General features: G+C 34.4%; 2 protein-coding genes across 4 annotated transcripts; both read left to right on the forward strand.

The window, feature by feature from the left end:
• Positions 1–975: 975 nt before the first annotated feature.
• Positions 976–2,310, forward strand: LOC147403186 (uncharacterized). The gene has a single exon (XM_086438674.1). It carries the CDS (start codon positions 1,091–1,093, stop codon positions 2,036–2,038), a length of 948 nt encoding a protein of 315 aa, XP_086294800.1. The 5' UTR covers positions 976–1,090; the 3' UTR covers positions 2,039–2,310.
• A 4,935-nt stretch (positions 2,311–7,245) lies between these two features.
• On the forward strand, positions 7,246–14,267 carry LOC147403187 (uncharacterized). Of its 3 annotated transcripts, none has more exons than XM_086438678.1 (8): positions 7,246–7,399; positions 7,849–8,030; positions 8,150–8,326; positions 9,728–9,801; positions 11,608–11,757; positions 11,955–12,240; positions 13,268–13,501; positions 13,598–14,267. In XM_086438678.1, exons 3-8 carry the CDS (start codon positions 8,180–8,182, stop codon positions 13,961–13,963), a joined length of 1,257 nt encoding a protein of 418 aa, XP_086294804.1. In that variant the 5' UTR covers positions 7,246–7,399; positions 7,849–8,030; positions 8,150–8,179; the 3' UTR covers positions 13,964–14,267. The 3 variants fall into 3 exon arrangements, with proteins under 3 accessions (XP_086294804.1, XP_086294803.1, XP_086294802.1); XM_086438677.1 differs by having other exon boundaries at positions 7,250–7,399; positions 7,839–8,030; XM_086438676.1 differs by lacking the exon at positions 7,246–7,399 and having other exon boundaries at positions 7,713–8,030.
• The last annotated feature ends 1,477 nt before the right edge of the window (positions 14,268–15,744 follow it).

Genomic DNA, 15,744 nt, shown 5'->3' on the forward strand with positions numbered 1-15,744 from the left:
TCCTTCGTTATTTTTTTGATGAAAATGTCAATATTACTCTATATGACCACAACCTTGTCCCTTCCTCTCTTATTTGAGGGTAGCCTCGTTGATCTTTATAAGGAATTCTTTCTCTTTCTATATCTGTGATGTTGTCTCATCCATGTTTACAAGGGGCATTAATATCATTCATACATAATCTAGTGTACTAAAGCTGTTTTTAACCAAATGACGACCTTTGCTTTTAGACCCCAAAAATGACTTCCTGAGCAAGTATAACAAATTAGTCAATTGAGCAACCCTGATTCCACCTAAAATGCTTTCACGTGCTTATAATTTGATGGAGACTGATCCCTCCTGCATGAAGGATATCACTAATTTTCCTTGTCCAAAATTAGAACAACTAATCCATCATCGTAGAAGTCTGGGTCAATCAAAATGGGATGAGCACAGCTGAGGCGAGCTACTTGGATGGCACGGGTGAAGTTATTGCAAAGAAAATTTCATGGTAAGCCTCTCCAAGAGGCTCGGAGTTGGAACAAAGAGATTGACGAGATGGGCGGTTAACAAACTCATGTGTATATTTATAATATGTTCCGCCACAGAAGCACCATAGATAATCAAAAGATGGTTTGTAAGGCATCACAACGATGTATTACCAGGCATATCCAGCGCTTACACAGATGAAGACTCAAATTTCAATTTAAGTAAATATGGGTTAAAAATAAGTTCCTCATTTGCTCATATCCATATCAATGAAGGGAGACTCTTATTCATCCAAGTGAAGGGAGATCCCTCTCTTAACTCAAACGTACAACATTCATATCCCAATAAAAAGAAATAAGCTCTTGGGAGAAGTTAGGAATTAAAAAAAAAAAACAATTTAATAAAAAAATTGAGTTTGCCATATAGTGTGCTCTTTATCAAATGGGGCTGGATCAATTTGAGTTTAAGTGACCTGAAGTTGGATTCGGGTTTAGAATGTGCCTGACCCAACTCAACCGGCCCAATGCCATTGAGTCACTCGGCTAATACAGCTATACGAACTCTTCTTTATCTTCATTTTCTCTGTTGTTCTTGAATGTAGAGTCTCCTGAGTGAGTAACTGTGTATGGCGGCTGCAGCTATCTCTCGTTTGTTTCTCCCCATTAATCCTTCCTCTCTAACTGAACGATTGTTCTTCAATTTGCCACTCATTTACTCCATCCGTTCTGGTTTCTCAAGAACAACAACAACATCACCACCATTAACACTTAAGACCCTCACCTCCTCCATTTCTTCACCAATCGACCTCCAATCAACAAAACCAAAACCCAATTTCGTTCTCACAAGATTATACAGCTCTGAATCCAACACCAACAGCACCAAAACCTTCGCTTTCTCCGATTCAGATTCAGATGACAACACTACTTCTTCCTCCAAAAACAAGCTTCCCAAGGAGATAGACAAGAGCAAGCTTCCACCACCTTACGACCCATTCAACAAAAAACCCGTAATTGAAGAACCCAAAGACCCAAAAGACCTTCAAGAGATTTTCCACAAAATGAGATCAGATGGTCTCATCAACAATGCCATCAAGATGTTCGACGCATTGTCTAAAGACGGTCTAACCCATGAAGCCTTAGAATTGTTCTCTCAGATTAAGGATAAAGGAAACATGCCTGATGTTGTCGCCCACACATCCGTTATCGAGGCTTACGCCAATGCAGGTCAGAGCAAGGAAGCTCTCAAGGTCTACATGCGGATGTTGTCGTCGGGGGTGAAACCCAATGCCTACACATACACAGTTTTGATTAAGGGATTAGCGAGAGACGGTAAATTGGCCGACGCTAAGAAGTATTTGATGGAGATGATGAACAGAGGGATTCGGCCCAATGCTGGGACTTATAGTAGTGTGTTCGAGGCATTTGCAAGGGATGAGAAGTTGGAGGAGGGGAGGGAATTCTTGGAGCAGATGAAGGCTAAGGGATTCGTGCCGGACGAGAAGGCGGTGAGGGATCATCTTAATAAGCGAGGACAGGTATTTAGAAGTGTTATGAATCTTCTCTTTAACAAGTAATTTGTTGAGTTATATGGTGTGATATCTTGGAACTAGAATGTAGATTTAGCTTAGCGTAGTATGTGGTTTGAATTCTATAGCTAGTGAGATTGAAACATAGATGTTGTTGGTTTATCTGTCCGTTTGTCTTTGTAATTGACCATGGAGAATGCTTTATGCTTCTTGAAGCATAAAACTTTGTTGTTTATAGGAAGATGAGATCAAAATTTGGTGAACTTTAACCTTTTGAGATGGACAAATGGAAAAATGATAGTGGATTGGGTTTTTCTTTATTTATTTCTTGTACTTTCTAACATATGATTGTTTTTCAACGGTCATGGAATTATAGTCTTCTCCATGCACCTTTTTTGGTTCTGATCCTGTTGATACTCTTGAGTCCTGAGGAACCCAATTGATGAGACATGCAAGAATCCAAGATAATTTGTTTTAGAGTTCAGGTCAATGTGGTAATGTTGCAGAAGATTATGTTGGTAGATACCATTGAAGATGGTGAAATTTAATCTACCAAAGTGATCGTTTTTAGTATAACCACCTATGAATGTGAACTTGTTTGGTTACATGGGCATTAAATTGTACAAAATAGGCTTGAACTTGTATATCTCAGCAATCCATAGGAGCCTTGAAGGAGAATCGATGGAATTAAGTATCAAATGGTTCAATGGTAAAGCTGTTATATATTTCAAAATAAGTAAACTATATGTATATATCCATTATAACTCATGCAACATCTTAACGCGCCATCTACTTTTATATCCCAATTTCATTGCAATCCCTTATTGGAAAGGTTTCCAATATGTCTTCAAGATGTCATCAATGTGGTCAAGCCTTGATCCAGAAGATATTTGTCTTCATTGATAAAGTTCTTTTTCTCATATTTCTTCTTGTAAAAGCTTGGCTAGAGACATCAATAATTACCATTTATTTTTTCTGTTGTTTTTGTAAGTGTAATTTAAGTCCAAGCAAACCATCTACAAGGAGGTCGAGAAGACCTACCTGGAGCAAACAAAATAAATTCAAGACACAAAAAAGCAAAAGGCAGAGATCACCCGCAAAAATCATTTTGACATACGATCTCCCACCTGAAGCTTGCTCCAAAAGAAAACAAGAGATCCATCTCTTCAATTCTGTAAGAAGTCTATAATCTGAATCCATCCTTCTTTAAAGTTGTATAATTGGAACATTTTTGCTTTAACATGTTGACATAGAGATGAGATTTATATAAATAATCTATAAATGAGGTTAACTAGGACTTCATATTTGAACTTTGATGAATATAAAATTTAAGTGTAAATCACAATTTCCATGTTCACAGTTATTGGAAACTGATTTTGATTTTCTTAAGCCAAGCCTCCATTTATTTTATGGCATCCACGTACAAGGCAAAGCTCTTCCTCTCATCTCTCCGAGAAACGAAATTAACCAAAAAAAAGAGGGAAAAAAAGTGATTGAGCCTAGTTCGACGAAGCACTCAATTTGGTTTTCCTTTCATTCAGAAGATTGGAGTGGGTTGGATTTTGGTCTCTTAGGATATGGATAATAAATGCCCCCTTTTATACTTAGAAAATGCGTTGTATCCCCCAACCCCTACACATATGAATTTAATACAAAGAGTGTGGAGTTGGTACAGGTGCCAAGCTTTAAATTAAAATGCAGGAGTGCCAATTCAAATATATTATAGTGCACAATGAGCTTTTGGGTTGTTTTATATTATATGTAGGCTTATAATACAATCATTTTTATCAGTTTGGTGTTCTATTCAAATACTAACTTGGTGGGCTTAGATCCCCCATAAGCTCAGTTGGTTTGACACATTGCAAAACAACTTTGAACAAAAAATAAAAATAAATAAAAATACTAACTTGGTTATTCTTTCTCTTTTCTTTACCTATTATTTCACAACTTACGGTATCATATTAAGATAATATTTTTTGTAACTTAAAATTACTTCTCACCTGTTATCATAGCTTGACCTGTATCGCCATGTTGTTCCATCGCTCTAGCAACTCTCAACTATTTTTATTTTTTTTCTATACAAGCAGGGTGTTAGTGATTAATGGAGGTGAAGGTGGGTTCAACGGGATATGAACCTAGGTCATGCGACCAACTTTACCAACTTGGCTAAGTGGCACCTTTAAAAGTATTGCTTGGGGCATGTGATCAATTTAGCTAAATTAAAACCTATTTAGCTACAATCAAATAATTATTAATTGATATTATTACTTATAAATATTTAGCATATTTTTAAAAATTAAAAGATATTGTATTTCAAAATTGAGATGAATTTTGTGGCATCATTTTTGCTTCCTAGTTGCGATAATCATTAATATTTCATTATATTCATTAAATTTTGAATATATAAATAATTAAAAAAAAAATTACTAACCTCAAAAATAATTTGATTCTCCGTCAAACTTGCCGTTGAGATAAGAAGTTACTTCTCTAAGGGAACACTACTTTTTATGGGAAGTCTCAAACATCGTTAGAGATAAGAAAAGTCCATAATTGAAATCTATTAAGAAAAGAAAAAGAAAACAGTAAACATGGTGGATGGAAAAATAGTAAACGTCATCTTCTTCTCCAACCCTTATTTTATTTACACTTTCATCTCTGGTCTTCTCTTTTGTATTATTTTACTAATTTGATCGTTAGAGGCACCTCTCCTTCTCCTCTTCAACTTCTACAGAATTCATCTTGGAAACTAGTTGAGGAAATCAACATTGATCCTAAAGCAGGGTAACTATTTGATCAAGCCAAAGCCCATCTTAAGAGCATTTCCATATCACAAGGAGTGAAAGTCTGAAAAAGCCTTCAAAAAAGGTATATCCAAGGTTTTGAGAACAAGATTTCCATGTTAGAAATAAGGTTTGGAGACGAATCAGCTCTCAAAACATCAAAATGAGGTTTGGGAAAAGGAGTGATACATCCCCAACATAAGTATGTAGTTAATAAATAAGCACATGAACATCTCCAAATGAGAAGGAATCTTCACGCTTGTTGCATAAAACATTACTAAATGCACCATCCTTTCTTGGCTCTATAGGCATAATCACCAAGTTGGAATACGGGTTTATAGCGGCAAGGGAAAACTTCTGAAAAAATGAGACAGAAATGAGAATACAATGATAAATAAAAAATAAAATATCTATAAAAAATTCTGAAAAAAATATAATATGGTAGACATTTACACTAATTTTTCAATATATTTCTTAGTAAAAAAAAATGTCGTTTAATATCTATGCATGATAACATGTTTTCATACATAATTATACATTTAAGATGTTAAAAAAAACTAACTATTAATAAATCCCACATTAAAAAAAGAAAAAAAAAATCATAACATCAACATTAAATCCTATATTAAACAACATTCATGAATCAAATCACAAATAACTATAAGGTAATGTAAATTAATCATGGACTTAAAAAAAGTGAGGTTTTGTTATTTAAAAAATGTAAAATTTGCATTTAAAACATAAAAAAAAACGTGTTACGAATGTAAAATTACAATTTTTTGAAGAAGTTGAGTTTTTATTTTTTATTTTTTATTATTTTAATAGTTGGAGTTACAAAACTCATTTTAAACAAGACTTTTTATAATATTAAAAAAAATAGTTTTTTTTTTTATAGACCCAAGATTAGCTTAATGGGCAAGTTCTTACAATCTAAAATAATATACAAGTTAAATTTCAAAGAAACAATATACATTTTACTTTTTTATTTGTTTGAGGAATTGAGACTAAAATGACTCTTGAATCGATGAAAACGATTGTAATAAAAATGTTCAGAGAACAATAAGAACGACTAATCACACTTTAGAGAAAAAATTACATTAACTAACATATTTTTTTAAAAAAATTGTAAATTTGTCTTTCACCTAAATACAAAATCCTGGTACTATAACATTTTGGATCTACTGACTCCATAGATATATCTTTTAATGTACTTTATAAATAAACAATCATTTTGATTCGTGACATGTAATAATTAAATTTGATCATTTTAATGGTTGGTTTCAAATTATTCATTTAAGTTCTCTATTAAGCTCAACTATAACACTTATATTAGGGGTGGCAATTTTGACATGATTTAGGAACACAACTCAAAAATGACACAAAATTAGTGAGTTTGGGTCATAATAGTGTTAACCTGTATAACACGTTTATTAAATGAGTTGGGTTCGGGTTAGAGGCGTCAACCTACTTAACCCATTTTGACATGTTTAGTTATTTTGTTATTAATATGTAATTTTAAATATATCCATAATTATTTAATAATATTTTAAACTACTCATTTTTTACAGAAATTTTTTATAATTTTTTTAATTTTATAAAATATAGAGGGTGTTTTAAGATATTTTTCAAATCATTAATGATTAAACTTTTTAATTTGAAAGAAAAAAAAAATATTTTTTTGACAAAGTTATTTATTTATATTAATATTTTTTAATCTATTTTTTTTATTGATATCTAGAGGTATGTAGTGCTTACCCTTGCTAAGTTAGACTAGTAGTTTATGTGATGATAAAATACACTTTGCTTAGTAAAAAATATATAATAATAATAATGATGAAAAATACTTTTCTAGCTAAATTAATAAAAAAACTTTTTTATCACATCATCTCTTGGCATCCAAAAATATGATCTGATGCCACATGATTGTAAAAGATAAAATTACATGATGTTTGAAAAAAAAAAAATTTATAATTGAACATAATTTATGATCGTGTGAGTTTATTATTAGTTATGGTATTTTATTTTTAGTGGTAGAAATATAATTAATTTTTTTAATAATATTAAAATTTTACTAAACAAGTTATATATAAATTGTGTCAGGTATATCTATTTATAAATGGGTTGTATTTGAGTTTAAATTTTTGATATTATTATTAGAAGGGTCGGATTTGGATTTGATATATTTTCATATTACCCTTACTTCAACATGAACACTACCTGACCCGACCCGAAGGTTAGATCAACTAAACAAACTAATATTTCTGCTCACAAACCCATCTATAAAGATTGTTTGAAAGTGTTTCTCCGTCCACATTATTTTCAATTAATTGGTTTTTTAGCTAATCTAAAATTTAATACAAAAAATGATAAAAATATAATTAAATTAGCTGGCATAAAATAAAACTCGAACGTCGGTGATCATGATGAAGGGTATCTGTCATAAATGATTATTAAGGAAATATAAAAGTAGTAGTTAATACTAAATGATATTTTGATCTTTTTTTTCGTTTATCGAATTTTTATATAACCGCAGAGAGAGACTCAAAACTTGTTCAAATTCAAAGCCGCCATCATTCTTCATTCTTCGACTAAGCTGATCCACTATTCTCCTCTTTTCTATTCTATCAAGGTTAGTAGAAAATGCTCCTTATCCCTCTCGTTTTCACTATTTCTGTTACAATGAACAGTCTCTCCCTCACAGATACGCACTAAAAAAGCCCTAATCACTCCACTTTCATTTTGGTTTTGGGAGTCCTCTCTCTCTCTCTCTCTCTCTCAAAATCGAAATCGAAATTCAGAAGAAGTCATTATCATTCATTTCTATCTCTTTCTTTACTCACACGTAAACCCCCGTTTCTTCTATCGTTCCGTCTACCTCAACCAATAGCCATCCGAATTCGGCAAACAACTGATCTGATCTCTCTCTCTCTGTACGTGTGCTTGTCCGCGTGCGCGTGTGTGTGTGTGTTTTGGACTCCGCGGATATCCACTCTCACAGACGATTTCTCTTTTCGTTTTAGTGAATTTCGATGTCCCTTGCCCTTCAATTTGATGTTTTAATTTCATAGAATATTGCAGGAATAACCAATTAATCTGCTCCGCCGAGGCTGAGGCGCGTTTCTACCTCTAAAGGGCGGGCAGCCATCTGTTTAGGTTTTAGGGTTTGCAACCTTACAAATTACGTTATGCTCTCCAATGGGTAGTAAGAATCCATATGAAAAATCGACGAAACGGTGTGGTGTGTAAAACCTATTCTTGTGGTTAGTACTATTGTCTCAATTTTCCTTCTTTTTGTTCGTTTGTGTGTTTTGTTTTATTGTATTGGGTTTATATGGAAAATAGGAACTTTTTTTTAATTTCTTATTTTCTTCAATTTCAGGTAGTTAATCATTTATTCTCCAGAGATTAAATGGCACCAATTTACTTCATTATCGTTGCGTTCCCTTGCACGGTTGGAGCCTCAGCTTTGGCAATATTACATATCTATAGACATCTCTTGAATTACACTGAACCCACTTATCAGCGGTTTATAGTTCGTATCATCTTTATGGTTCCGGTAAGCATTCTATTCTATCTAAGCCGAACAACCTTTTAAACTTATTTGGAGGTCTTATCAGATGTTCTTTAATCCTGTTAATATATGTTGTCTTGATAAAGTTTGGGTAATTTCCTCTCTAGGTTTTGGACAGAGTTTTTAGCTCTATTTCTTAACAAAATAAAAGGGTACCCTGAAGATATCCTCATTTTTTTCGGAGTAAACCTTCCAAAAAATAAAAAAAATTCAGCGTAAAATTGAGATATTTTGAAAAATACTTGATGCATTTGAGACAAATGTCCGGCTGGGGTCCTTCAATTGTACTGTTCTGATCATTGGTTACCTAGATAGGAGGAGAAAGGGTTAGTAAATTAGAAGAAATACAAAATGAAGCCAACGAATCACCTGTCTTTTTTCTTTATTTTTTTTATGGGTAAGCTGGACTTGAACCCACGACCTCAAAGTTGCTTTGCAATGTGTCAAACCAACTGAGATATGGGTCCAAGCCCGCATCAGCACCGTCTTCGTTCCTCTGTATAATGTTGAAGCATTTAATCTGCCTTCTAGTGAGAAATAGAGTGAATAATATTTCTGGCTGTCCACTCAGTATCAGTACCAACCAATAATGTAAACAGATGGGCTTAGACCCACCCATAGCTTTGTAGGTTTGACACATCGCAAAGAAACTTTGAGATCGTGGATTCAAGTCTGGCTTACCCATAAAAAAAAGGAAAAAAAGATAGAGCCAACTTGAGGCTTTTGATTATTTGTAATTCATGACAAATAACTGATCTTTTGGCTTGACAACCTGTTTTGGGATAAGGCTTTTGATGAGAATGAGCATTTTGACTTAGTGCAGTGCAAGAGTCTTTCAAAACAATTACTCTTGTATAGCCCAAAATATCAACAACAAACCGTTCTCTGGTTTATGCTTCGTAGGTAGGAAGACTACCCTTACAAAAAAGACTTCTTCGGTAGTAGGATGATTTTTGTAAAATTCATTCTCACTGCCCCAAAGATTTGCAGTTGAAGTTCCCTCATACCTCTTAGCTTATGCCGATTTTTTTTTTTCTTGTTGAATTCAAAGAGTAGGAAGTTTCCAGTGTAGCAAGTAATCTCTTTTGTGGTGGGCTCCCAACATTTTAACCTCTCGTAACACTATGAACTGGCAGTGGTAGGATCATGCATCATTGCATGCATGCACTATTTTGTGGGTTTCACAAAAGATAGGATATGGTTATTCTATATATTTTGACGCCATTTTTATTTTGTTATTTGTTTTACATTTTCATTTGTGTTTGTGTCCCTTCTTCGTCTTTGATCCTATTTTACCCTGTTAATAATTCTAATTCATTTGATTCTTTATTTTATTAATTTCTTTTTAAATAGTTGTTTTTTATAAAAATCTTACTTTCTTGACAGGTTTACGCGCTAATGTCTTTCCTGTCACTTGTATTGAATGAGAGCTCAATCTATTTTAATTCTATTCGAGAAGTGTAAGTATATCTTTCATCTTATCAGAAGTTTGACAATTGGGATATGCTACTTATTAAAATCATAACATTGAAAATTGCTAATCCTTTATGTTGTTGAGGTTCATTTTCTATCCTTTGTCTCTTCTTGATGAATTTGACCTTATAAAAGTAACTTAATTATAATTTTCCCTATATAGATTGCTATTCAGGTTAAAGTGAACGAAACATTGTAATGTCTTTTTTGTGCGAGCCTTAAGGGTCATAAATTAATCATTTGAAGTTACAACATTGAGATCATGGATATGATTATAAGGAAAATCTCTTCCCTTTGTTCTTTTAGTTATTAAAATTCCGGTCATTTATCCAAAAAAAAAGGTATGTTTATGTGGCTTATGCTCTTGTCCATGTTTTTTAGACAAGGATGTCTGAACATAACAGAGCTGCTCATAAACAAATATGTACAAGACATACATATACTGGTGAGAGGAGGATATTATTCTATGTTGTTCTGTAGCTTGATGGTTGATTGTTAAACGACGTAAACTTTTGGTTGCTATCTGCAAAGCCGTTATTAAAACATTATAAAGTTGATGATTCCCACCAAGAATTTGATCGCCGGGTCGTGCTAATTCCATACGAATCAGTACTGAGAAGCATGTGCCCATCACTCCAGCAATGGCACCGAAGATGAAATATAGAGTTTGGGATTATTTTTCAATTTGGACCATCTTTTTCTTTTTTGCTTACTACAGAAACGAAATTTCTGAGTGTTCTGGAGTTGACGGATGAATGCTAGTAGGTTGTGTTGACGGCATGAATTTGGGATGGGGATGTTGTTAATTTTGCTATCATTCAATGTGTTGGAAGACAATAGTTTGCTAGACAAGCTTGCCTGCTTGTGTCCTCTAGAATGGACCAAAAGAATGAAGAGATATCAAGAGGAAAATTATCAAAAGACAAAAGTATACTCCCCTCAATAAAATAGTCATTGAAGCCTCTCCTAGACCGAAGTACTCAGTCCGAGCCTTAAAATATTTAATTGACACTTTTTTTTTTGAAGATGTGGAATATAAACTTGGGGATTGCATCCGGAGAGGCGATTACCGATTTCTTGTTTCTCATCTCTTCAAAATTGCTGCAGTTTGATCACTCTCAATATTCCTGAGCTTTTTTACTTAGAATTAGAGCACCTGATTTTCTGCATATGATCTCTAGTATATTTTGCTCCTACGCTATACTGTTTAATTTGCATAATGACCATTTTTGGGATTTTCTGTCTTTTTTTCCCCCTTTTGAAAAATAGTGAAACGGGGAAAAAAAGGCTAGAAGAGCTTTTTCTTACATTATTAAAGTTCTCATTACTGTGTTTGGTGTTTAATCTCTTTTTCCATAGATGAGAAAGACCTTTATAATATTGATCAGGGAAAAGAAAGATTACACTTTTATGAGTTACATTTTATGTCTTCCTCTATGTAAAGGCCGTGATATGGATGTAATTGGTTGGATGGATTTTCATCAGCATTCTTCATGATCTTTGAATATATGGTTGAACCTTGTACAGTGGACCAGGTTTTGAGAACCACGGTAGATATAAACTATCCAAGTATGTTCATTGATATCTTCAATTGTTACTTGGAGATGATCTGTTTATGTTATCCCAGTTGGTATGATGAAGAAATTGTCTTGCTATGGTAGTATTGATACAATTTAGTAGTGAAATGTTATATAAGTCATATTTCATGTTCTTATTCTATCATTCCATGGGCTTTCATTCTCTGATTAGTTTGCACAAACTATTCGATGCTAATGTTCCTTGGACTGGTTCAGGTACGAAGCTTGGGTCATATACAATTTCCTGGCATTGTGTCTGGCATGGGTGGGTGGCCCAGGTGCAGTTGTATTAAGTTTGAGTGGTCGGATTCTAAAGCCTTCATTGCATCTGATGACGTGTTGCTTCCCTCCTATACCTCTGGATGGGTGAGTATCTTAATATCAATGGTTTCATCTCCTATTTACTGTTTTAATGGAACTATTTCCAGTTTTATGTTGAAAGAAATCTGTTGGATAATTCTCTTTCTTGCCATCTTTTATCTGGAAGAACATGAAAACTTGAGAATACTACTTTTGCTTATTTTTTATGATTACGCATTCCTGAAACTGTTAAAGTTGTGCAGACGTTTCATTCGGAGGTGCAAGCAAGGTTGTTTGCAGTTTGTGATTCTGAAACCCATTTTAGTGGCAGTGACTTTCATACTCTATGCCAAAGGGAAATATGAAGATGGAAATTTCAGTGCGAAGCAAGCCTATCTATATGTCACAATCATTTATACTATCTCATATACAATGGCACTCTATGCCTTGGCCTTGTTCTACGTTGCATGCAGAGATTTGCTTCGGCCATTCAATCCAGTTCCGAAGTTCATTATGATCAAATCTGTTGTTTTCTTAACATATTGGCAGGTAAAGTGTGTTGTTTCTTGAATTATTTTATTGGCAACAATATATTTAAATAAAGAAAATATGTACATGAGAAGATAAGAGGAAAGAAAGATAAAATCAAAATTTTAAACGCCAAGTTACATCATCACGCATTGTTTCCCTATTAACAACATTTACCAGGAGGTTTGACTTGTCACCACCAACCATGGAGCACAAGAGAACAAGATGTTAAAGTAAGAATTCCAAATTTCTGGTAGCCTTGACTATATGAAGATGCTCCAACAAGCATTTTCCTTAGCAGAAACTTAGCCTTGGTCATCTTGCTATGTGAGGTCTCCAGCTTACCCATTTGAAAAGAGAAAAGTTGTTTTATTGCATTTTTTTTTTTCTTTTGGGGCCAAGTTCGTCTTTTTCAGAAACTTTTAACTCGTAAAGAAAAATGTTGGTCACTTGGTCTTATTGGGGTCACTTTTTAGAGAAATTCCCGACTTTTGTTATCCGAAGATGCCAGTGATACCCTGGGAATGGGCTTTTAGACCCATAGCTCAGTTGGTTTGACACATTGCAAGAAAAGAGTAACCTGAGAACTCGGGTTACCCCTAGAGCTACTGGTAAATGTGACACCGCCAATACCTGATGGACGAGGAACCATTTAAATTGAGTTCGATTTCATCTTTATTTGGAATATCTACACAACATTTAAATAAAATTTGAGACAAGGAGGACCAAGTTTAACCCTCTAGATCTATTTAAACATCTACACCACTAACTCTTTCAAATCCTCTAATGCTAAAAGTCCAAGGAGGGACCGTGACCGTAATCATCTCAATAATCAACTGAATGCCAGGAAATTGGTACTAGGGATTTTGGCGTGGGACATTGTGTGCTGATGATCGATTTGGTGGATTTCTAAATATCGATTGTATTATTCCAATCTAAACTCACATGCTTGATTGGATTTCTGGAAATTATATTTCGACAGATTATTGGAATTTATCTCCTTTTTGAAGATCAACTTCGTTCAATTCATTCATTCTTTTTTTTTCAGGGTGTTTTGGTTTTCCTCGCTGCAAAATCTGGTTTCATAAAGAACGCAGAAGAAGCAGCTGAGTTCCAAAATTTTATAATATGTGTCGAGATGCTTATTGCAGCTGTGGGTCATCTATACGCATTTCCATACAAAGAGTATGCGGGTGCAAATATTGGTTCCTCTGGTGGTTTGACAGGTAGCCTTGCTCATGCTTTGAAGTTCAACGACTTCTATCACGACACAGTTCACCAGGTCAGTCCCACAACTAACATACTCATCTCAGATTCTGTGCCTTGCCTTCTATACTTTGGTATCTGAAACGATGATTATGTATTTCTCTTCTCACAGTTTGCCCCTACTTATCACGATTATGTACTTTACAACCATACCGAAGGTGATGAGGGAACAAGGAAATACCGATCACGAACCTTTGTGCCTACTGGCCAAGAGATGGATACTGTGAGAAGAAACAAACATATTTTTGGAAACAAGATCGATGATACACAGCTATCAAGCCTCTCCTCTTCTAATACCAGCACTCCCAAGAATCCCAGCATATCACAGGAGTCCACAGATCCCGAGTCAATGAAGTCTTCCCTGCTATTGGATACTTCAAATTCTTTCACACAATCATATGACCTCTCACTTGTTGACTTGGATATGTCAAGTTACCCTACTAATGTTCCTGCAGCCAACAACGCTGGCACTAGATGAACTTCATGTTATCTTCTTGTTCTCCAGCTTGCGGACTCGAGTTTCACCCATGTTTGTGTTTCTATATGGTTTGTCATTGGAGGTTTACTGAGTTTGGGCTTGTACATGTTAGGCATACACTTCATCTTTTCTTATAGTTGTCTTAAAGGTCTTTACAGCCCCTCTATTTCTTTGGTCATTATTTTTGTCTGCTCCTGGTGTTGTATGTATGCATTCTTGAGTGCAAAACATGTCTAAATGCCATGCCTGCTCACATGAACCCAAAATTGTGATATTGAACAGGAAATTGGGGTTTTACTGTTAAGTTCATTTTTTTTACATGAAGATGAATGCTAACTTCCACTTGGTTACATGGATTGGACAAAGCAGGGGCCTCTGATCTTCTTGGTTCATTTGAGCAGAGTTACTTTTCCTCGCCATTTTTTCGTTGCAAGGTACTTCACATGTTATTGTCATTCTTCTTTCTTCCTTTGTTTCTAAATGATAACGTATGATGAGGGTAAAAAAACACACTGATCAAAACTTGGTAGTACTTGGATTGTAGTTGTTTGTTGTGTTATACCTGTATTGAAGTAGGATATAATCAGAAATGTGTTAAGTGTGGTTACTATACTGGGACACCAAATTCCAAATATGCCCAAAGACGATGGACGGTTGGTATCGATCGCCTACCATCCCCTCCCACCCCACCAAAAAAGAACAGTGCCATTAGAAGTTACAAAAGTAGGCCTGTTTGGCTGGTTTCCTCTAGCTTTGACCATAGGGGCAAAGTTGATTTTATTTGGATCGTCCTTTATAAAAGAAAAGGTTAAAAAGAATCTGCTTGTAGACCATATAAATGAGGGGTGTCTCAGGTTGATGGAGAGTGTAAAATGATGTCAAAACCTAAACTTAAATTCAAACATGTTCTATAATTGTGATACATAGTAGATGCTGCTAATGATGATTTTTTTAGGTTTATGTAATTAGTTATTTATAAGCCTTACTTTTCAATTTTGACAAACATTCTTATTAGCAGAATAGGTAGATAAGCAAGGGATCATTTGTTGTGATCCTTGCAACAAAGCTGTCACTTTTGATTTTGATTTTGATATATATATATATATTTTTAAAGCAAGTTAAGATTGTGGTTAGCATCTGGTAGGTGAAGATGGGTTTTGAATCCAAGTTGTGGTATCAACACTCGTAAACTTTAACCAGCGATGGTACCTTGCACTTTTGATATTTCTGAACTTGTGAAAAATGATTTACAAGTATAACTATTATGGACTGTTAATCATTATTAACTCAGATGGTTGCAACTCTCAAAGTGGTGCTGTATGGTCTAACAATTACATCAAAATCTTGTAATTTGATCTCTCTTAGAGTTGAATGAGAACTCAAACAATGAGAAACCATATCCTAATGGATCAGTAATCCACATGTAGATTGTTCAATGAATCCTCTGAAGAAACAACCAAAATCGATTATATGTGAAATAGTTCGCAGTGAAGCCGAATACTTGTGTGTGTGTGCGCATGTGCATGCGCACGTGTAGGTAAAATGAATCACAGGGTTCCAATAAGAAGGCAAGAATGGCGGTTGATTATATTTTGGCTAGTGAGAGTTGGTTTGGTGAAGATTGTGAAACACACTTCGGTCCACAAGATCACATGATAAGGTAGTCTTGCTATTGCTTCCTTTTTCTTTTTTATTAGATTAGCTTCAATTTTTTACCTGGTTTGGTGTGAGAGTGTCTATGAAGATCTAAAATAATGGCTTTCTTCAGAAAATATATTTCT

This window comes from Akebia trifoliata, chromosome 4 (assembly GCF_017979445.1).
Source record: "Akebia trifoliata isolate Shusen 1 chromosome 4, ASM1797944v1, whole genome shotgun sequence".
Taxonomy (NCBI): domain Eukaryota; kingdom Viridiplantae; phylum Streptophyta; class Magnoliopsida; order Ranunculales; family Lardizabalaceae; genus Akebia; species Akebia trifoliata.

Bases quoted from the DNA above. Each gene is read 5' to 3' on its own strand.
- LOC147403186 (XM_086438674.1), top strand. From the start codon at position 1,091: ATGGCGGCTGCAGCTATCTCTCGTTTGTTTCTCCCCATTAATCCTTCC.
- LOC147403187 (XM_086438678.1), top strand. From the start codon at position 8,180: ATGGCACCAATTTACTTCATTATCGTTGCGTTCCCTTGCACGGTTGGA. The intron at 9,802-11,607 runs GTAAGTATATCT...GGACTGGTTCAG, and splicing joins TTTAATTCTATTCGAGAAGT to GTACGAAGCTTGGGTCATAT. The intron at 12,241-13,267 runs GTAAAGTGTGTT...TTTTTTTTTCAG, and splicing joins TTTTCTTAACATATTGGCAG to GGTGTTTTGGTTTTCCTCGC.